The 21,026-nt window shown below is 51.9% G+C and overlaps 1 protein-coding gene across 10 annotated transcripts in view; it reads left to right on the top strand.

The window, feature by feature from the left end:
- Positions 1-21,026, top strand: part of R3HDM2 (R3H domain containing 2) — a gene marked incomplete at its 3' end in the record, with an annotated part of 40,470 nt that overhangs the window by 15,030 nt on the left and 4,414 nt on the right. For 5 of the 10 annotated variants that reach the window (XM_080635288.1, XM_080635284.1, XM_080635287.1 and 2 more), the window contains 14 exons: positions 5,302-5,500; positions 5,580-5,621; positions 6,244-6,330; positions 7,030-7,156; positions 8,070-8,148; positions 8,995-9,054; positions 9,448-9,588; positions 9,962-10,070; positions 11,233-11,328; positions 12,770-12,801; positions 15,305-15,537; positions 17,930-18,147; positions 19,805-20,047; positions 20,535-20,661. In XM_080635288.1, the coding sequence (XP_080491414.1) occupies positions 5,333-5,500; positions 5,580-5,621; positions 6,244-6,330; positions 7,030-7,156; positions 8,070-8,148; positions 8,995-9,054; positions 9,448-9,588; positions 9,962-10,070; positions 11,233-11,328; positions 12,770-12,801; positions 15,305-15,537; positions 17,930-18,147; positions 19,805-20,047; positions 20,535-20,661 (1,762 nt within the window). In that variant the 5' untranslated portion in view covers positions 5,302-5,332. The remainder of the gene's footprint in view (positions 1-5,301; positions 5,501-5,579; positions 5,622-6,243; positions 6,331-7,029; positions 7,157-8,069; positions 8,149-8,994; positions 9,055-9,447; positions 9,589-9,961; positions 10,071-11,232; positions 11,329-12,769; positions 12,802-15,304; positions 15,538-17,929; positions 18,148-19,804; positions 20,048-20,534; positions 20,662-21,026) is intronic. The other 5 variants (XM_080635289.1, XM_080635285.1, XM_080635290.1 and 2 more) reach the window with 4 other exon arrangements.

The following is a 21,026-nucleotide window of genomic DNA, read 5'->3' as shown; positions in this document are numbered from 1 at the left end:
TTTCAGTTCCCAACAAGGAGGAAAGGGTTCATTGCAGCTCCCAAAATAAAAGGGAGAGAGAACAGCATCACTGCTTTGTTTGCCTGGTTTTAACATCAAATAGATAATACCCCTTTGACTTAGAAAGGCTGACAATGGCTTCTATGGCTGTGAACCTCAAGTAAAAGGAACTTGGGAGCCTGAGGCTGTTTAAACCCACTTTCTTCAGTATCATTTGACCTCCTCCTCCTGGAAACCCTCCCGTAGTGGCTGTGCAGTAGGTTCCTTTCTCCCAGTGTTGTCCTTTCTGGGCAGCCTTTCTAGGAGGCACGTAAAGCTGTGGACATCTAATAACTGGAGCAGAAACTCTCAGCATCTCTTTCTTCATGCCTACAGAATAGGTGTGAGCAAAGTGTACTCATCCGGTTCCAAGTACTTCAGAGATTCTTTTGTACCCAGAAGTGCTGTAAAGCAGCAAAGAATGCCCTGGCTTGCTTATTCGAGTCTGGTGCTTCCAACTGGGGATCTGGAAATGCAAGTAAACTGCCTAGCAAAGAGGTGGTGTGGAGCAGTGAGGCTCCAGTGTTGATGCTGAGTGCTGCAAACAGAATTCCATCTCCTTTTCCTCCAGTCTCCTTTTCTTGTTGGGTCGCTTGAACTTAAAAGCTGATCCAGTGCATGGTTCCATAACAGGCAATAACGGATGCATTATTTTAAGCTGATTTCTAACCATTTGTCGTGGTTGCTCACTTGCATTTTCATGTGATACCTCCCTCCATGCACCATTTTCTCCTCTCGATGCGTATATAAAAGGAAGCATGCCTCAAAAGTGGAGCAAGAAGCCAAATCGGGATGGGGAGGAGGCTTGCAGTGGGATCTGGGGATCTTTGCAGCCTCTGGCTTTGGTGCTGAACTGCGTTATCTTCCCCAGGAGATCTCCAGCATGCCTGAATCCAGTGATGGCCTTCTTTCTGTGTCATCAACTTATTCGCAGCAGCAATGAGGTGGGAGCTCTGGTCTTGCATAGCGTATAGGCTGCTCCAGGAGTCAAAAGCAAGGACCTGACTATGCAGGCAGTCAAGCTGGATTCTCTGAGCACATTGGTCAACACCGCATTGAAGCTTCCCGCTTATGGTGGCTCTTCCTGCCACTGCTATCCCAGTGTTTCCTGGTATAGGGGGGGAAAACCCAACACGCTTTCCCTTTGTCATTTTGCTGTTCTCCTTTGGCTGTGAGCCCCTGGTAGAGCTGACTCAGTGATGGCAGCTGACTGCGTGATGCTATGGACGTTGCCACCTCTGTATTCCTGGCAGAGGAACAGGATCTGTGTCGCTTCACTGACAGGCCATTTCTCCCCTTGCGTTGGTCCTTGTGGTAAGGATGCTTCCGAGCTAGGATACCCTCCTAACTGGTATAGGGAATCCTTCTTTGGTTCAATATTTGCTCGCAATCTGAAGGCTCAGGGCTCGGTTACAAGTGGAAGATTCCTCCTTTGCTCCTGATATTCACCTACTGCTGTGAAAGGCAGCAGTTTAAGTTGCATAAAAAGAACAGAGTGGCCTTTGGGGCAGGAAGCAAAGACCTGTCTTGAGAGAGAACATCTGGAGGGGCAAGAAATTACTTGTCCTGCTGTGACTGTTGTGATAATTCAGATGCACCTGTACTGGTGAACAGCCTTCTAGAGGTATTTAGAATGAAGAAGCGCTCCAGGATTACACCTCTCTCCAGGCTCCGGTTCCTATGTTCCTATTTAACTGGTGTTATCTTTTCCCTCCTTGGAGTTGTTTGGGTGGGATGTGCTGGAGACCTCCTGATACGCTCCAGAATTGACCTTGAGGGGGCTTTGCATCTCACTTGCATTTCCTGTCTCCTTGTTCCTGTAAGGTTATTTCCACCTGAAGTCAAACCTTTCCATCTGCATCATCATTTCACCTCTGACGTAATGTGGGGGTGGAGATTAAGATATAAGGCAGTGACTAAGCACTGGGAGCCTATGCACTGTGCAGTCAGATACAAGTGGCCTCCTGGGCTTTGGGTTGGATTTGGTTGGTTTTTCCTGTTTGTTTGGGGTTGGTTTTTTTTTTGCTAGGTTTTGTAGGAATTGTATGGGAGTGAGGAATTAAATCCCTCTCTTCAACTGGGAATAAAACAATGAGGAGAATTCAAGACAGGTTGATCCATTGGCTGAGATAGTTGCAGTTCCTGAGTGTGCCCGGGTGTGGTGTTGGGGCTTTCTCGCTGCTCCAGGTGCTAGTTCTAGGTTAGACTGTTGCCCCTGATAGGGTGCTGTGTTCCCCGACAGAACCTCTGCTCTGGAGCTAGGCTGGGAGAGCTGAGCTTGTTCAGCCTGGAGAAGAGAAGGCTCCAGGGAGACCTTAGAGCAGCTCCCACAACCCAAAGGGGCTACAAGGAGCCTGGAGAGTGGCTTGGGACAAGGGCCTGTAGGGACAGGCCAAGGGGAATGGCTTTAACCTGCCCGAGGGGAGACTGAGATGAGCTCTTAGGCAGAAGCTCTTCCCTGTGAGGGTGCTGAGGCGCTGGCCCAGGGTGCCCAGAGAAGCTGTGGCTGCCCCATCCCTGGCAGTGTTCAAGGCCAGGTTGGACACAGGGGCTTGGAGCAAGCTGCTCCAGTGGAAGGGGTCCCTGCCTGTGGGCAGCTTTAAGGTCCCTTCCAGTACAAACCAGTCTGTGATTTGATGGAGCGGAGCGTACTCAAAAGGCTCTTTACCTGTTTGCTTTCAAGCCGAGGCTTCAGACCTGTTGTGGGATGCCCCTGTCAGCAGTGTCTGTGCAGGCAGCTTCCATTCTGCAGAGCAGACTGGACCCCGAATGGAGGGAGGTGTTTCAGGATCTGTGGGGGCCCTCGTTGCTTGTATTAGCAAAGCCGTGAAGCACAGCCTCCTGTTACATCTGTGCTTTAATACAGCAAAACCCTACCAGCTGCAGTGCCCTGGCAGAAGAGGGGAGGACAAAAGCCTCTGTGCAGGCAGGGAGCACTGTGCTGCCTGGCGCAGGAGAACCGAGGAGCCTTTAATGCCTTGCATTTGCAGCCGCCTCCACTTCTTCCTGTGAAAACCTTTTCCTACAGCAGACGCTGTGCTCAGGAAGGGGAATGGGGAGGGGGGACTCTAAATCACCCCCAAACTCATCCGGTTGCTCCTAGCGACAGAGCCTTGTTGCCATGGAGCTGCGATTCTCATTGGCTGCCTCCGGAGCCAATGAGCAAATTGTTGGTGCGAGCATCACTTGGTGATAGATGATGCTGATACTGAAGCCTTACACAGAGGGGTGAAGGGAAACACTGAAGGCCACAGCTTATTGGGGTGAATTATCAGTTGCACCAGCAAACCTCCCTTGGGCTGGGCCAGCTCATCCTGCCTGCATCTGCTCCCAGGGCTCAGAATTGATATGATTGTCCACCCGAGCAATGTGGTGGGGACTGTCCTGCCCCCAGTGAATCACCAGCCTCAGGCTGTTGATTTCTGAGCCCTCAGAGCACTTTAACTCTGCTTTAGTGTGCAGTTGGATGTACTTTGTTTCTAAGTATGCTTTCCTTCTATGTTATAACCAGCCTGAAGAAAGCTTCTATTGTTATGGCTGTGTCAGGATTTCTTCTTGGCAGTGAGGCTCTGCAGCCTTCTCTGTAGTGAAAACTCCATTCCATTAACATTGACCTGGGCTGCGTCTGAAAATTGCACCCTCAGCAAGTTTGATGGTAACCCAGAGCTGTGTAGTACAGCTGATACATTGGAGGGAAGGGATGCCATCCAGAGAGACCTGGACAGCCTGGAGGGGTGGGCCCCTGCAAACCTCATGCAGTTCTACAAGGCCAAGTGAAAGGTCCAGCCCCTGAGTCGGAGCAATCCCAAGTACAAATACAGGCTGGTCAGAGAATGGATTGAGAGCAGACCTGAGGAGAAGGACTCGGGGCTGTTGGTCGATGAGAAGCTCCCTATGACCCGGCTTCAGTGTGCACCTGAGCCCAAAACCCCCCCTTGTGCGGGGCTGCATCCCCAGAGCGTGAGCAGCAGCTCACCCCTCTTCTGTGCTTTGGGGAGACCTTAGAGCAGCTTCCAGTGCCTAAAGGGACTACAAGAAACCTGGAGAGTGTCCCACCACCCTCCCAGGGAAGAGCTTCTGCCTGAGAGCTCATCTCAATCTCCCCTGTGGCAGATTAAAGCCATTCCCCTTGGCCTGTCCCTACAGGCCCTTGTCCCAAGCCCCTCTCCAGGTTTCCTGTAACCCCTTTAGGCACTGGAGCTGCTCTAAGGTCTCCCCTTAAGGAGCCTTCTCATCTCCCGGCTGAACCAGCCCAGTTCTAGGAGCATCTTTGTGACTTCCTCTGGACTCACTCCATCAGCTCCGCATCCTTGTGGTGTTGCCCCAGAGCTGAACGCATCATCTCTGTCATGGCCCTGCCAGGGCTCAGCTCAGTCCCACCCACCCCACTGAGTCCTCTGAACTTCCACGTTCTCTGCAAGCCGCTGTCTGTCACAGCAGCTCTTGTCTGCCACCCCCTTGCTGCATCCCACGGCTGTCCTGGGGGAGCAGGGCTGATTCATTCATACCAAAAGGAAACCTCCTCTCGAAAGCATCGCTATTGAGAAGCACTAGCAATGCACATACTTCATTGAATTATATGTGCAGGGAAACATCCTGCAGGGCTGCTGGTGGGGATAGAAGCTGTATTGTGAGGGGGCTGCCGACAAATGTCAATTCAGTGGCTCTGAGTTGTCTTTTCTGGAAGAGGAGAGGGAAAGCTGATGATCTTCCCCTTATGATGCCAAAGTTCCATTGTAGTATGATGAGAAAAGATCCCTTTGCCATACTCTGAGGTGCTTGGCTTGGGGCTAAAAACTTGTTATAGGGGGGCTGGTGAGTAAAACAAGCAAGTGCTCCCTTTTCTGACCTAGTTGCTGTCGGAGGCATTGGAGCAGGGTACAACTCCCCCCATGCAGCACCTTTACTCTGAACCCTTGAGCTACATCACTTCTTCCTTTCCTGGAAAGGAGAATCATTTTCATATCAAAGAAGTTATTGGGCTCAATGGCTGCACTGGGGACCTCTGTGTATCTCAGAGGCTCTGTTCTGCCCAGGTAGTGTCTCCAGAGACTTGGTGAGAGTTGTGTTGCTCCTGCAAGGTCCCCTTGAGCCACTCATCCAAGGGGTTGTGCTGTCATTAGGGTGCTTGGTTTGGGGTCTTTGTAAGCGAGCTGAGTTAAAAGGAAGTTACAACCTGTATGGACAAGAGTCTGTGTTACAGCTAAAAACTCTCTCCAGCACCTGACTCCCTTCTCCCCTTTTGGCCGTCTCTTTTGGCAGGTGCCCGTTGCTGCCTCGTAGGGCTCTGAAGATGTCCAACAGCAACACAGCCCAGGAGTCTCTGGAAATAATGAAGGAGTCGGAGAAAAAGGTGGTTGAGGAATCTGTGAACAAAACCAAATACATATCCAGGTCACCCAGCAAGGAGGAGGTGGAGAAGGACGGCGGGGAGGAGGTCAGCATGCGCCAGGAGTCTCAGGTAAGTGCAGACGAGGGGGTGGTCCCTTGGGGGAGTCTCCCACATTCAGCTTCTTGCCTTCTCTTTCTTTTCTCCATAGAGGCGAACTTCAAGCCATGGACATGCCAGGAAAAGAGCCAAGGTACGACCTCTTCTGATGTCCCATTCTTCATTGTGGCCACCCTGCACTGAGTTGTGATCCCAGGCTGGTACCCTCAAGTCTCTCCTGTCTGCAGATGCAACAACGCAGCACATGATGGCTCAGGACAGTCACTTGCCATGCACTGGAGCAGGAGTGCTCCTTTTTAGCACATGAAGGAACTGTTTGCTGCTATTTACGGCCACTCCTTTCCCTTCCCCAGAGCCCAACACACCAGAAGTGAAATTCGGAGGTGTCACTGGAGGGACAGGGCACGTTACACCCTCCAGTTAAAAGACAGAGTTAGGTACAACTGCCATATGTAAGGCAGAACATGTCTGTGCACCTCAAGCCTTTCTCCTTATTATTGCTCCTCCCTGGGATCTCATGTGACTGGTTGATATCATAGAATTATAGAATGGTTTGAGTTGGAAAGGACCTTAAGATCATCCAGTTCCAACCCCCTGCCATGGGCAAAGACACCTCACACTAGACCATGTCGCCCAAGGCTGTGTCCAACCTGGCTGACTGTGTGAGTGGCTCGGTAGTGCAGCATCATGATGACCTTAAGTGGGTGCATTTTGCCTGAGATGTCTTAACTGTCCTCTTTCTTTTCCTTTTCCAGTCTAATTCAAAGCTTAAACTGGTCAGGAGTTTGGCTGTATGTGAAGAATCGTCTAGCCCCTTTGTAGATGGGCTACTGGAGTCACAGGTAGGCCTAGAATGAGGCAAGCTGTGCAGTAGGGAAAGCCAGAATATCCTTGCTTTGCTGGAGGTGATGTTCTGTCCTCTGAGAGCCAGGAATTTTCCCCAAGAGACTACTTTTGAAGGAATGGGTTATGTCTGGAATCATCTGCATCAACCCCCTGGACACCCACAACTACTCACACTGTGCAAGCTTATGCCCCCAGAATGGAATGGTACTTTGGCCTTCACAAAAGCCCTGGGCTTTTGGCCATGGGAAGGAAGATTTGATCCAAGCCCTTTCCCTGATGCTCAGGCTGAAAGCAGCCAGCTCACAGAGCAAAAGAGGTGATCCTCATCTATGGTCACTGTGGGCAGTGAAGAAGCTGAAGCTTGGAGGTGGGCAGCAGTCAGGGAAGTGATTTAGCGACTCAAAGATGTAATAGCATCTTATCAGCTTCAAATAGGGGAGCGTGTGATTTAGATTCTGAGGTGATCCAGACAAGTGACAACAGCGACAAATGCTCTTGAGAGTCCCCTCAGTGCCTGCCAAGGCTTCTCATTGGAAGGAGGGTGGGGAGAGAGACTGCTTTGGCTGCTCTTAGAATGGGGCTGCTTGTGAAATGGCTCACATCCATGACCTGAATCCCCTGCCTTTCAGTGCTGGCTGTCCCAGCTCCAGGGGACGTTCAAGTGACTCAGACCAGCCTGGGGTTTTTTGTTGCAGGATATCATTCAGTTGCACGTTAGCTGCCCTTCTGACAAGGAAGAGGAAAAGTCCACGAAAGATGGGGCTGAGAAAGAAGAAAAAGACAAGAATAAAGAAAAGGCACCTAGGAAAATGCTATCTCGAGGTGAGGTGGTCGATGGTGGCTGTACCATTTCTATGACATCCTTCCTGGAGCAGAGCCTGCAGAGTGAGGGGAAGGATTTCTTTAGATTGGCACGTGCCCCAGCAGGCTTGCAGGCTTCCTGCAGCATTCCTAGTGATCTGGTGGCTTTTTAACAGTGCAGATTGCAAACCCAAGAACACCCACTTTTGCTTCCAGTTTCAGTTGCCACACGTGGCAAGCTGTGAGGTTGCAAGAAGGTCAGCTCAGATTCTGCTGTACAATCCTGCGTGTATGATTTTGGGGCATAGAAATGGCTAAAAGATACACATTTCATCTGGTGAGCAAATTGCAGCCGAAGTCCTTGTACAGACAGCAGCTCCGCACTGGGGCAGGTTCAGTTTTGCTTGCTGCTTTTGCTGTGATTGCTTTTAAATGACAAAGGGTGTGGGGAGAGGGAAAGAACAGGGTTCTTCTGCACCCAGTATCAAAGGTGCAGAAATTGCTTGTACAGAATATGCTATAATAGCATGGAATATCCTGAGTACTCTCCAAGTGGTTGGGTGTAGGGACACGGTTTCCTTCCATGGCCCAATCTCATCTCCCTCTCTCTGGTATCCTCCTCCCGTGTCCCTTGTACCAATGCTCCTGCAGCCTGTGGCAGAAAGGGGACATGGTCCTGATTGCACAGATGGAGACACTTGACACTTGGTTGTGTTCAGAGCCTGTGCTAGAAACTGGGCTGGAGCCCAGGTGAACACAGGTCCCAACCTGAAGAAGGTGGCTTTCCTTCCTCTCTTCCTGTCATGGATACTCAGTGCAGAGGATGAGGCTCAGTTCCCTGCGGGGACAGGAAGACGCGCACCTCTTCCGTTCGCTCTGTTCTGTTGCAGTGTTTTGTTCACTTGTTCTGCTCTTGTTGTTGTGTTGTTTTCAGATTCCAGCCAGGAATATACAGACTCCACTGGGATAGACCTGCATGAGTTTTTAGTAAATACACTGAAAAAAAACCCACGGTAGGTGCCTTCTCATTAAAACCGCTTGCTAACGGAAGGAAGGGAGGGAGTACCTGGTGACCAACGAATCATAGAATGGTTTGGGTTGGAAAGGACCTTAAGATCATCCAGTTCCAACCCCCCTGCCATGGCCTGGGATGCCTCACACTAGGCCATGTCACCCAAGACTCTGTCCAGCCTGGCCTTGAACACTTTGACTGACTCTTAAACCCATGGAGTTTGTGTGCATGTGTGGATATGTCTGTGTCTTGGGAGGAGGGGGCGTTACAGCAGCTATGGAAAGTACCTGTGAATGTGTTTTACCTTTCAGAGGGTGTTACTGGAGCTGGGGCAGTGTAGAAACAAAAAGGACAACTGTGATTTGATATACCGCAGTCAAGCAAAACATGTAATGGTGTATGATGGAGAGAGAGTGTTTGTTTGAATGCAAGCAGGAAGGAAGCTTGATTACTTGAAAACCCTTTCTATAACTGATTGTCAAATCCAGACCTCAAAAGAAACCACTGCTGTGTCAGTAATAAATAGAATCAAGCCAAATGCTGGCATAGGAATAGCAAAGCTGGAGTCTCTACCAGTGGAGCGTCCAGCAGAGCAGAGAGTCAATATTACCCAAAGCCCACCATGGAGTAAAGCAACTTTAAACTGCCAAATATCTGGCAATTCATTTACTGTATATGAATAAATGTGGAGTTTCTTAGTTCATTCCTGTGGAGGGTGGGTGAAGCCTGGTTAACAGGGTTGCTTGCTCCAGATATTTGTGAGTTTATCACAGGGAAGGGCTATCACACAGAGAAAGGAGAATTTCACTCTTTAAAGGTGGTCTTTTCCTTTTTGTTTTCTTGACAGGGATAGAATGATGCTACTAAAGTTAGAACAGGAGATTCTGGAGTTTATTAGTGATAACAAGTAAGTGATCATCATGTTTGTGTCATGCAAAAGAGTATGGAGGGTCTTTTGGGCACGCTGGGAAGAGGCCTGTTCTTTTGTGCATCCTCATAGAGTCACAGAAAGGTTTGGGTTGGAAGGGACCTTAAAGCCCATCCAGTTCCAACCCCCTGTCATGGGCAAGGATACCTTCCACTAGGTTGCTTCAATCCCTGTCCAACCTGGCCTTCATCCTCCACCTCCATTTGTCCATACACAAGCACTTGGTTCGTGACTAACTGCTTGGGGTATGTGCCATGGTGTGATGTGGGACCTGGTTAAGGCAACTCCAGCCTTGATCTCTCTTTTGGTGTCAGATGATCATTGTCTGGTTTAAAGCCTTCTAAATTCTAATGCTTTCTCTCCTCTTCTCAGCAATCAGTTCAAGAAGTTCCCTCAGATGACCTCGTACCATAGGATGCTGCTGCACCGGGTAGCTGCCTACTTTGGCATGGACCATAATGTGGACCAAACTGGGAAGGCAGTCATTATCAACAAGACCAGTAACACACGAATGTAAGGGGGAAGGAGGGGGGGAGAACAACTGGGCTGGAATCCCCTTTCCTACATGGGGCTGCCTGACCCCTAGATGCAAAGCCCTGGTCCAGAGCAGGATGGATCCCACACCATGTGTTTTTGCCTCCATAAGAAGGGCAGGTCTCCTCTCAAGAAGAGGAGAATCCCTCACTTCCAGTCCTATTTGCAAGCCCTTCGTAGCTCTCTAGTTCTCAGAGAAGAGGCAGGAGCTCTTGTTGCCCTCACAAAGGAGAGGTTTAACACAATAAACACCTTTGCACACCTCCTTAATCCCTGCAAAGCAGCGAGTTTAGACAGACAGTTCTTTGCCTTGTGTTTCCCCTTCTAACAAGGGCTGGTTCTTCCTTGGCAGCCCTGAGCAGAGGTTCTCTGAGCACATCAAAGATGAGAAGAATGCAGAGTTCCCGCAGAGGTTCATCCTAAAACGAGATGATACCAGCATGGACCGAGATGATAATCAGGTAAGGGGTGGTAATGCAGTGTCTCCTTACTTTGTGGAAGTCAAGTGTGACTTCTCTAAGCTGAGAACAGCTCTCAATTTCTCTTGGGTTTCCTGCAGTAACCTTCTTTAATAGAAGCTTCCACCCCACCCAAGCAGCCGCATCTAGCTATATCCTGAAAACCTGACAAAATACTGTGGAAATGCATGAAGAATTTGTGTGGATTCTATGGGGGGTACTTTCCTGTACCCTGAATATCGTCTGGTGGCTGGGCCAGGCTTTAAGGTGAAGCCTTTTGCTAAGGTTCCCTTGGAAATGCCCCAGAGCTGCGTTGCCAAGCATCTCTCCCACCCCTTCCTGGGGCTTGCAGCGAGTCCAGCTGCGAAGTCTACAGGACTCAGAGTGCTGCTGGAAGGAAACCATCGGCCAAATGAAACACTTTTTGCCAGTCATCCAAGCTCAAAACCCTCCTGAATCTCTGGCTGCCCTCGGGCTGTCTCAGGTGGCACCAGACCCGTAATGCAGAGCTAGCTTGTTCATCTGTGGCTGCGTTGCCAGCCTGTGTCAGACAGACTCTTGAACGTCAAAACTGGGGCAGGAGAGGCAAGAGACAGGAGACCTCTTCACCAGGGATCTCAGGCTCTTTGCTCTTGTAGCTCCTATCTTTACATCGCCCCAGAATACCACTATCCCTTGCCTTTGGGTCATGTTGCTGAACTTAAGTCGTCAGGCTGGGGAGCTGGTCATTGCAATCAGGATCAGTTTCTGGTTTCCCCATGGTGGCACTCTGCAGGTGATGCAGCTACCCATGAAGCACAGAATTCATGTCTGAGCAGGAGTTTGCTGTGTTGGCATATGCTCCAAAGAGCGACCTTTAGCTTTTGACCCCTGGGAACAGTCTTCCAGAAGCACGTGGTGATATTCCTGATCTGTCCTTTCCGAATCAGGCAGAGTAGTTGTCCTTGTTTCAGAGTGCACTAAGACCTCCCGGATGTTCATCCCTAGACATAGGTGTTCGGAAGGTAGGTTCAAAGGCAGAGGCTGTGTCATTGCATCCAGGCATCATGCACGCACTCCGTAATCCACATCCACTTACACTGCTGCATGAAAATGCCAGCAGCTGACTGAGCCCCCTGCTCCCATTGGCAACTGCTGACCCGCTGAGATGTGTTTGTCCCTTCAGATCAGACTCCCCTTGCAGGATGGGAGAAGGAGCAAATCTATAGAAGAGCGAGAGGAAGAGTATCAGCGGGTCAGGGAGCGGATATTTGCACGAGAGGTAAGCTTGGATGACTCACTTGCCAGGTACCCTCCTGGAACGTTGTGGCAGAAGGTGGCCTTGACTATACTGAGAGGTCAGATCTTGTCAGTGCCTTTTCTACCAATTTCCTAGTGGTCTTCCTAGGGTTGAATTCCAACTCCTACCAAAGATGTCTAAGACCTTGAGGTAGAGGAGCTACACCTCCACTCCCCAGTCTGCTCCTTCCCTAAATTGCCTACTACACGTGTGGGGACTGACAGAGGGGGCAGGTTTGCTCCTTGCTGCCCAGCAAGATGATAAACTTTTGCAGTGGCATTTCTGGGATGACTAGCAAATCAATGGATGAATCTGAAAGGAGCTGCAACTTCGACCTCCTGACCAAGCAGTGCTGGCCTTGGAGTATCGGGCAGGGCTCTGTGCCTTTACAGGATGAATTGGGCAGTACGTTTGTTGTCGTTCTTGTGGCGTGTCCAGCTTGGTTATTGCTTCCTTGAAATCTCTGCTCCCTACATGGAACTCCTCTAAGTTGGAGCTGTGTTCCTTGCTCACATCTGGCTCAGAGAGGCTGCTGTGCTCTGGTCTGTTGAGTATTGTCTGCCAGCTGGAGGCAGCTCTCCATGCTGTGCCAAGTGATGGAATCAGGGCCGATTCCAAGTGCCCATCTGCCGTGGATCACGTTCAAAGTCCAGCTCCTTGCCTGCTGCTTTTGAGCACCTTGGGGAAGACGCCTTTCATTCATCCCAATGGGAATTGCCATGTGCCTGCCCAAGGAGGCTGTTAAGGTAGCCACTGTGCTGAGCTGCGTTGGGTCACCAGGCTTCAGCCAGTGACTCTCCAGCCGGTTGTGATCAGGGACTTGTCTTCCATGCACGGGCCCAAAGCCATCCAGACAGGTTAGCAAGCAGCTCTGCCTGTAGTGCTGGACTAGAGCACGTGCTGCCCTGTGTTAGCACACCATGGGGTGGGCATGTACTTACCCTTGCTCTGTGTTCATGGGCTGAGCCAGCGCTTTGCATCTGACTTCTAGAGGCAGAGGCGACTCTTGCAGGGTGGCCTGAGCTGGCTTTGAGCCCTCTGCCTTTTTGACATGGCTCTGATAACTGCATTTAGCAAATAAGGACCCTTGTATGTCTGGCCTTGGTTGTTCCATTGACAAAGCTACTGTCAAAGCTGCCTTAAGGCAATGAAGGAGGGAGCTGAGGACTCAGATTTGCGAACTCTTGAGACATCTCAGGGTCATAGGTACCAGGAAAGGTTCCTAATGGGCCTGGATGGAGAGCCGAGTGGGCCTGGTGTGCAGCAAGACTCCTGAGTAACTGGTGCACAACACAACCTGTGTTCAAGTCCCATACTGTTAGTGCTTTGCTCCACTTTGCTTTGAAATTGCTTTGTCGCTTCCAATGTTACTAAGTCTTTCCTTTCTTTCCTTCCCATCTCCATGCATTTCCCGTGCTTCCAGGCTGGCCAGAACGGATACCTCACCGACAGCAGGTCAGTACTGTTCAGCAGACACTATCTGTAGCTCTGGCTTTCTCTACAGAGGACTGCATGACTCTATAATGATGCTTTTTTCTGACGTTAACTGACAGAATCTCCAAAGAAGCCTTTTCTCCTAGCTCTCACAAACAGAGGCAGATTTTTAGGTGTCTCTCTTTGACTTACTCTGGACCTTGTCCTGCTGAGGAAGTTTGCCCCATGCGTGGCTGCTATTGCAGTTTCTGACCTTGTCTTCTTTTGCAACGTCCATTTCTTGAGTTCTGTTTTTTGCTGAGCCATCGATGAAATCGGAGGGGGGGGGAGAAGGGGGAAATGGCAGAGAAGAGTGGGGAAGCCAGAGGATTTCAGCAGTTTCAAACCATTCTGCCTCTTCTCTCCCAAGAACCCCCCTGCCCTTACAGGGATCAGCATCCAGATAGGTGGGGTTGTTCCTAATCCCCGATTATAAAGGCTGGATTACTTAGTGGTGGCAATGGAGTGTCTCAGGCTTTCATTTCAAGCAGAGTACGCTGCAGAGGGCACTGGGAACATGTTTGAGCAGCATTTTCTTATGAAGTAGTTTTCCTGTGGATGAAAGGGCTGGAAGGATGGAGTTAGTGACAAGTCACCTTGCTGCAGGAGGCTGCTGAAAGGAGAAGGATGAAGAGCAGCATGAAAATCAAAGCCTTCATGCCTGCTGCATGTTCATAGACAAAGCTCTAGAAGTGAAGCATCTCTGTGTATGACAGGAGGCAACCCCAAGCGCAGCCACAGGCTGAGGGAGACTGGCTGGAGCAGCCCTACGGAGAAGGACTTGGGGGTGTTGGGGGAAGAGAAGCTCCCCATGACCCGGTTTCAGTGTGCACCTGAGCCCAGAACCCCCCCATGTGCTGGGCTGCACCCCCAGAGCGTGAGCAGCAGCTCAGGGAGGGGATTCCCCTCTTCTGATGAGCTCTGGGGAGACCTTAGAGCAGTTCCCAAGTGCCTAAAGAGGCAACAAGAAACCTGGAGAGGGGCTTTTGGACCATGGCAGGGGATTGGAACTGGATGAGCTTTAAGGTCCCTTTCAACCCCAGACCGTTCTGTGATGTGAGTGTAGGAACAGCTTTGCTCCTCTCGGTCTGTCGCATGGCTCCAGCTCTTTTGAGGGATGCTGTTGTGGAAAGTCAAATGTCCTCAGCACAGTTCCAGGGACTCTGTCCTGGAGTCCGCACGTGACAGTGGTGTTCATAGAATCATAGAACAGTGATGATTGCTGATGGGATTGCAGCTTTAGGAGCCAGGACTGCTCTAGGAGCTTTTCTGACTTGTCCCTGAAGAGCTTGGTTAACCTGCTGTCTTTGTTTTGTGGTTTGCATAGCGGAGAGAGGGAGGATGTGTGGCCTTTGGACCATTTTGAGCTCTGGACAGACACAGACAAGCTCTTCAGGAGCTGGAGGTGATGTCAGTGTGAACTCCAGAGACTTTCCACCCTCAAAACCCAGCATTCAGAGTAGTCTTGGGCTGGGCATATGGAGCAATACATCCTCCACTTGCTGAAGCCCAGATGTGATTGCAGAGAGCTCTCTGCTGGTGGACACGCTTGGAAACAGGCTGTAGTAAAGCAGAGGGAGAGAAAGGCATGGCTGAAGATGCTGGGGCAGTGCTGTTGGAAAGCGAGAGTGTGGTAGCATGCCTGGAGTAGCAGGAGTAGGAAAAGCAGGAGTCTGCATAGTCCCAATTCCTTTACCTCCTTAGGGATATAACCATTATCCAGGTTTCCCGAGGGATGTGTTTGCTTTGGCTCTCCCATGCTCCCAGCAGCCTAGGACATCACTTCAGAAGTTTCTTCCAAGCCTGTCTTTTCCCCTCCACACCTGTGTGGGGCTGCTGCTGGGCTCAGCCTGCAGCACTGTGGGAGCATCTGCTTCACTGTTGCCTTCTCCTTTCCTCCTTGGCAAAGACCTGGGAACCCATTCCTGTGCTTGTGATCCTTAGCTGGAAGCCAGGCTCACTGGTGAGGATGCGGTGCTGGTACTTTCTAAAGTCCTGTAAAGTAGCCAGATCTGGGGCTAAGGGAGGGCGGTCAAGTGGGAGCACAGCTCTGGGTGTAGCAGCATCCCAGCACGGAGGTGTTCCAGCTGAGCAGAAAGACTCACGAGGGCTGGTGTGGAAAGTGGACTCAATCAGCCTCGTCTCAAGGCCTCTGTTAAAAGCTCCCTGTTGCGAGATAAGGGATCATGCTCTGACCCTGCTGGCATCTCTTCCAGGTGGGGATCTGGCTAGGGAAAAGGGCCGAGAGCCAGCTCTCAACACACACCAAGGGCCATCAGCAGCGCCTGGCTCTTCTTGGTGCATGCCCAAGGAAGCTGTGTCCCGGGGGCATGTGTTTGCTGTCGGATCCCTATGCAAAGTGCCCATGGGCTGTGTCCCAGCCAGCTGCTGCTGGGGCTCCCCCCGCAGTGCGGCAGCACTGCTGCAGGTCCTGCTGCTGCCCCCTGCTCTGGGACGTGCGGTCCAATTCCTTCCCTCTCTGCAGGGGCAACCGGGACAGTTTGAGCCGAGCCTCGGGCAGCCGCCAGAGCAGCACCGAGAGCGAGATAAAGTCACTGGAACCTCGGCCGTGGAGCAGCACAGACTCCGATGGCTCCATCCGCAACCTGCGACCACCCGTTACCAAAGCCAGCAGCTTCAGTGGCATCTCCATCCTGACACGGGGGGACAGCATCGGGAGCAGCAAAGGCAGCACTGCCAGCAGGACGTCCCGGGCAGGTACTGTACTGTTCATAGGCTTTGGGCTGGGGAACTGGGGCTCGTGATGCTTCGGGCATGGGACGTGGTTGACATAGAATCATAGAATAGTTCGGGTTGGAAAGGACCTTAAGATCATCCAGTTCCAACCCCCCTGCCATGGGCAGGGACACCTCCCACTAAACCAGGCCACCCAAGGCCTCATCCAACCTGGCCTTGAACACTGCCAGGGATGGAGCATTCACAGCATCCCTGGGCAACCCATTCCAGTGCCTCACCACCCTCACAGTAAAGAACTTCCTCCTTAGATCCAATCTAAACTTTCCCTGTTTCAGTTTGAACCCGTTCCCCCTTGTCCTGTCACTACAGTCCCTGAGGAAGAGTCCATCCCCAGCATCCTTGTAGGCCCCCTTCAGATACTGGAAGGCTGCTATGAGGTCTCCATGCGGGAGAGAACAGCCCCAACTCTCTCAGCCTGTCTCCATACGGGAGGTGCTCCAGTCCCCTGCTCATCCTCATGGCCTCCTCTGGACTTGTTCCAACAGTTCCATGTCCTTTTTATGTTGAGGACACCACAACCGCACACAGTGCTCCAAGGGAGGTCTCCCGAGAGCAGAGTAGAGGGGCAGGATCACCTCCATGACCTGCTGCTCACGCTCCTCTTGATGCAGCCCAGGATACGGTTGCTTTCTGGGCTGCGAGCGCACACTGCAGCCGGCTCATGTTCGTTTTCTCATCAACCAACACCCCCAAGTCCTTCATCTGAATGCATTCAGTACCTGGACAGGGATGCACCTGTTGCATCACCTGCTTTTTCATTACTCCCTGTTAGATCTTCCTTCTCTTCAGCGCAGTTCCCCAAGATAAAGGATATTGGTTAGTCTCATACCCTGGAGCTGTTGTTTTCTCTCCCCTGCTGTGCTACAAGTTCCGCTCTTCAGAATCCCTCACAGGCCTAAGGAGCCTCTAGTTAGGGTGAACCATCTGGCCCTTTTCCTTGCTTTCCAACAAAGGAGGGCTAGGGAAAGTGTGTCACCAATTAGTCTGTCTCATCAGACCCAGTCTATCTCATCAGATGACTGCATTTAGTGGTATCTGCCTACAACGTTCACTCCAAATGAGTCACTATACTCCTGAGAATGTAGTGGCAAGGGGCTGGAACTGGATGAGCTCTAAGGTCCCTTCCAACACAAACCAGTCTGTGAGTCGATGATTTTAATGGTGCAGTGCTAAATGAGGAGCCACATTGGTTACCTTCGCTGTGCAATATCAGTGAGCAACATCCAGGGATTTTCACTTGGGAGCGAGAGGGAAACACCAGGCCCCACCTTTGATATCCTCATTTATTCTGTGGGGGAGGAAGTGCTGAGGACTATGGGGCTCTTTTCCCATCTCAGCATTTAGCCCTTGGGCAACTGTCAGAAGCTATTTCCCTCTTTGCACCATGAGGCTGCTGATACAGACATCCTTAGCAGAATGCCTGAAGATGAGCTGTTGCAATGCAGTAGATCAGAGGCAGAATTCATTAAATAGCAGCTACTGGGCATCAAGCAATAGTTTCACAGCCCTTTTTTTTCTGGAAGTGAGACTGAAACAGTGAGGAGAGCATTTCCCAGCTGGGTGCCCTGCAGCATCTATTGCACTCCTTCCAAACCATTTTTTCCTCCCATGGGAAGGAGTTGCTTCCAGCTTTCCATCTCCTAGGCTCGTACTCAAAAGATGTGCGTGTGCTGGATCTGTGAGGCCATCAAATAGGGTTCTCTGTTCAGGGCAAGCACTTGAACAGGTCGTGACAATGTAGTTAGTGCCTGAGCCACAAAACTGAGCTGTGGCTGGGAGCAGCTCAGCTTCTCTCCACTGACTGGTTTATGGTCCTGAGCTGACAGGAGTGTATCTGATAGCATCCCATGCTGTTAATCTCTGCCTCGTGCTGAGGTGGAGAGCCCTGCATCAGGCAGGGGCTGCTGTTAACATCAAGTTCCTTTGCCCAGTGGAAAGCCTGTGGCATATAACAACTACCTGAGATCTATGGGTGGGGACTGCTGTGTCCCAGTGTGGAATGTGGGTGCTAAGTTGGGGTCAGGGAAGAGAGCACGCTCTTGGGAATAGCAGCTATACAAGTCATGGCTGTAGTGTGGAACAGTGATTGCATCCTGGTCACATTCCCTGTGTGGGGCAGTGGGAGGAGGTGCTGTGACCCACTGTGGAGCTGTACAGACATGATGAGGGGCCATAACGCGGTGTGCTGAGGGTGTCAGCACCTTGGTTTGCTGTGAAGAGAGGCAGACTGACTTAGCCTACAGCCTGCTCACCCTGTCCCCTGTGGAAGCCACCACGTGGACAGCAGAGACTGCAACCTGGCTGCAGTGCAGGAGATACCCCCCATCAACAAACCCATGTTTTTCTCTCTCAGGTACCAACCCTGCCATGCCTTTCTCTGTTCAAGGTCTGGTACTAGGTGCCCCTGAAGCATGCAGCCAATCCCCCTCTTCACAGCCCAGCCGTGGCCTCCTACCCTGCACAGCCCAACAGCCTCAACCACAGCCACCCCAGCAGCCACCACCACAGCCCCAGGGACTTCCACCTGCAGCCCAGCAGCAGCCAGCCATGAGCAACCACATGATATCCCAGGTGAGTTGCTGCCCAGGATCCAGGGACTCCGTAAGCTCCTTGGGCACCCGGCGGGGAGGTAGAAACAGAGCCAGGGTGCTCTGGATTCACACTTGCCCAGTGGGGTTTGGGTATCTTCACGCTTGCTGCCTGTTAGGGAGTGACGGTTCCTCCATGCTACGGGGCCTTGCTGTGGCTGTGGATGATGCTGTGTGGCAGCTTGCCAGCCTCTTCTATATCTGCTCAGGCCAGCAGCTCTCCTGGCAAGGGATCTATAGTCTTTTGCTGAGTGGTGGGGTCATGTTCTGCAACCAGTTGCCATCCTGGTGAAGGGCTGTCACAAACAGTAGCTGGGTTTGAGCTTCCCCAGTGGTCACCTCATGTCCTGGGAAGAGGCAGCCCTGGAGCTGTACCTGAGTCTGGTATTCTCCAGACCCTCCCTGAGTTAAACCCAAGTGACATTCCACAACCTGCAGGGCTAATCCTGAGCATGGAGCCCTGGTTCCTGCGTACTTTGTCTTGTTCCTGAGGCTCGTCTGAGGTTTGAACACCCAGCAAGCTTCTGGAGCTCGTACAGGGTCACTGCATCCTGTTGAGGTTTTCCTTTGTATCTTTTCCTGTTTGGCTGTTCTGATAGCGCAGGAACAAACCTTCCTGTGTTTGAGTGTTGGTGGGAGATGTGAAAACACACCGTCCCCCTGGTGCACCTGCAAGTTCAGGGCCCAAAGCATAGCATGTGGTGCTTGAGTTAGGTGTCATCATCAACAGGCATCAGCCTTTGCAGCTCCACAAAGCGAGGGGTGGGGATGTGATCCTCACAGAGGGATGACTGCTCCCCTGGTCTGCTCTCCTTGCTTCCCAACCCTCTGCAATGCCCCCCTCTGTGTTTGCAGTTGGCTCACTTGACTAACCTTGTTGTTCCTTCTTTCTCTCCTTCCTTCTGTCCTTCCTTCCCCCCCTTTTCCCACTCTCCTCCCTTCTCTGCTGGTCATAGCCGGTCCCAGCGCTGCAGCCTGTTCAGTATTCTCCAAGCTCCTGCCCCCAAGTCCTCTTGCCAGTCTCTCCACCCCAGCAGTACAACTTGGTATAAACCCCATTTCCTCTTCTGCACTCTCTCTGTTGTACCCATGTGCTGTGTTTTGTGGTGTGTGAGCTTTTGCTAACCAGGTGCATTGCGGACACTGCGCCCGGTCGGTTTGGGATTCATGGAGGCTCTGTGCCGCCATGGAGTCAAGGCAGTGGGATGCCTGAGGCTGTGAGACCCACCAGGGCCAGGCATTGCTGAGCATGGAAAGAGCCTGGGCATGACCAAGTGCCAAAGCTCCACCAGAAGTGATGCTTGTGCCCAGCACTGGGGTCCGAGGACTGTGGCTGCCCTGTGGTCCCAGTCAGCCCATGTTGTCTCTTTTGGGAATGGCACACCCTGGGCTGGGACCCCCCTGCGTGTGGGGGGCCCTGCATGTCACCAGTGCCTGCTGAGCATGCAGCCCTGCAAGCAGCACGCCTGCCTCTGCCCCCCCATCCCCCAGAGTGCTCTTGGTGTGTGGCTCATTTCTGGGGACCTTTCTTGGGTGAGCTCCTCCACACAAGAGTAGGAAGAAGGGGTCTGCAGAGCTATGTCCTCCATGCTGCTGTCCTACGTGCTGTCCTCCATCCTTCCCACTTCTCCCCAATGCAGGCCGATGAACTCAGCAACCCCTTTGGGCAGATCAGCCTCAGCCGACAGGGCTCTGCGGAAGCACCGGATCCTTCCTCGGCGATGTTCCAGTCATCCCTCATCTCCCAGCATCCTCAGCAGACAGGATTCATCATGGCAACCCCTGGGCAGCCCATTCCCACCTCCAACTACTCCGCCTCAGGGCACACGGCCCCCACACAGCAGGTGCTGCAGCCCCAGGGCTACATTCAGCCTCCCCAGCAAGTAAGAGCACCTGCAAGCCCAAAGGGGATGTGCACCTCTATGAGGCGAGGGGCTGCAGAGGAGCAGCTCCTTGAGAGTGGGTCTCTGCTTCTTCTGCTGCTTATTTGTGATGGGTCAGCACACAGCAGGATGATCTCTGCCTCTTTGTCCTTGTGGGGCATTTACCTGGGGACCCCTCTTGGCCATTTCTGGCTCATAGGTTTGGTGACCAGTTCAGGGCTGACACCTCTAAGCTTTCTTTGGGGTCCTGCAGGGCATTATAACCTCTAAGGTTGTTGCCTGTGCTTGTGATGAGTTGTACCTACTGGGCTGGGAAAGGCTTGGATGTGAGGCTGGGAGGAGCAGGAAGGGGCTGATTACCTGAGGAGCTATCACTCGGTTGGTTTCATTCAGCAGAAAGTGAGAGGGAAAACTGGTGCTGGGGAAGCAGCCTTCTTGGTCCCATCCCTCTTGTGTTCTCACCACCATGTTTTCTTGGCTCTGATAGATTCAGGTTTCTTACTACCCTCCCGGGCAGTACCCGAACTCCAGCCAGCAATACCGATCTCTCAGTCACCCAGTGGCCTACAGCTCCCAGCGCACTCAGCAGCTCCCTCAGCAGTCCCAGCAGCCTGGTAAGCAGGGGGGAAATGGGGGTCAAGGGGCATGGTTTCCTTATCTGCAACTCTTGTTGGCTCTTCAAGATCTCCCGTGCACTGCCTAGGGCCAGGCTGTGCAAAGGGAAGCTGAAAGTTGGCCTGGCTGCAAAGGCTCTTCTAGTCCTTTCCCTCCCTCTTGGTGTGTAGCATACCCTGAGGTGCCCCAAGGTGGATTTAAAGCCAGGAGTTTCCTTAAGGTCTTTTCTTTCACACCTGCCGTAAGGGAAACCCTTTTCCCACTTTTTAGCAAGAGATGGGGCAAAGCAGGGTTTGAGCACCTCATCTGCCAAGTCTCAAGCTGTGGCCAGCTGGGAAGCTCTTCCATTTAAACCCTGTTCTGA

The sequence above is a fragment of the Psittacula echo genome (assembly GCF_963264785.1).
Source record: "Psittacula echo genome assembly, chromosome: 27".
NCBI lineage: Eukaryota > Metazoa > Chordata > Aves > Psittaciformes > Psittacidae > Psittacula > Psittacula echo.
The sequence above is the reverse complement of the archived record's forward strand: the minus strand, read 5'-3'. Positions and strand labels throughout refer to the sequence as shown.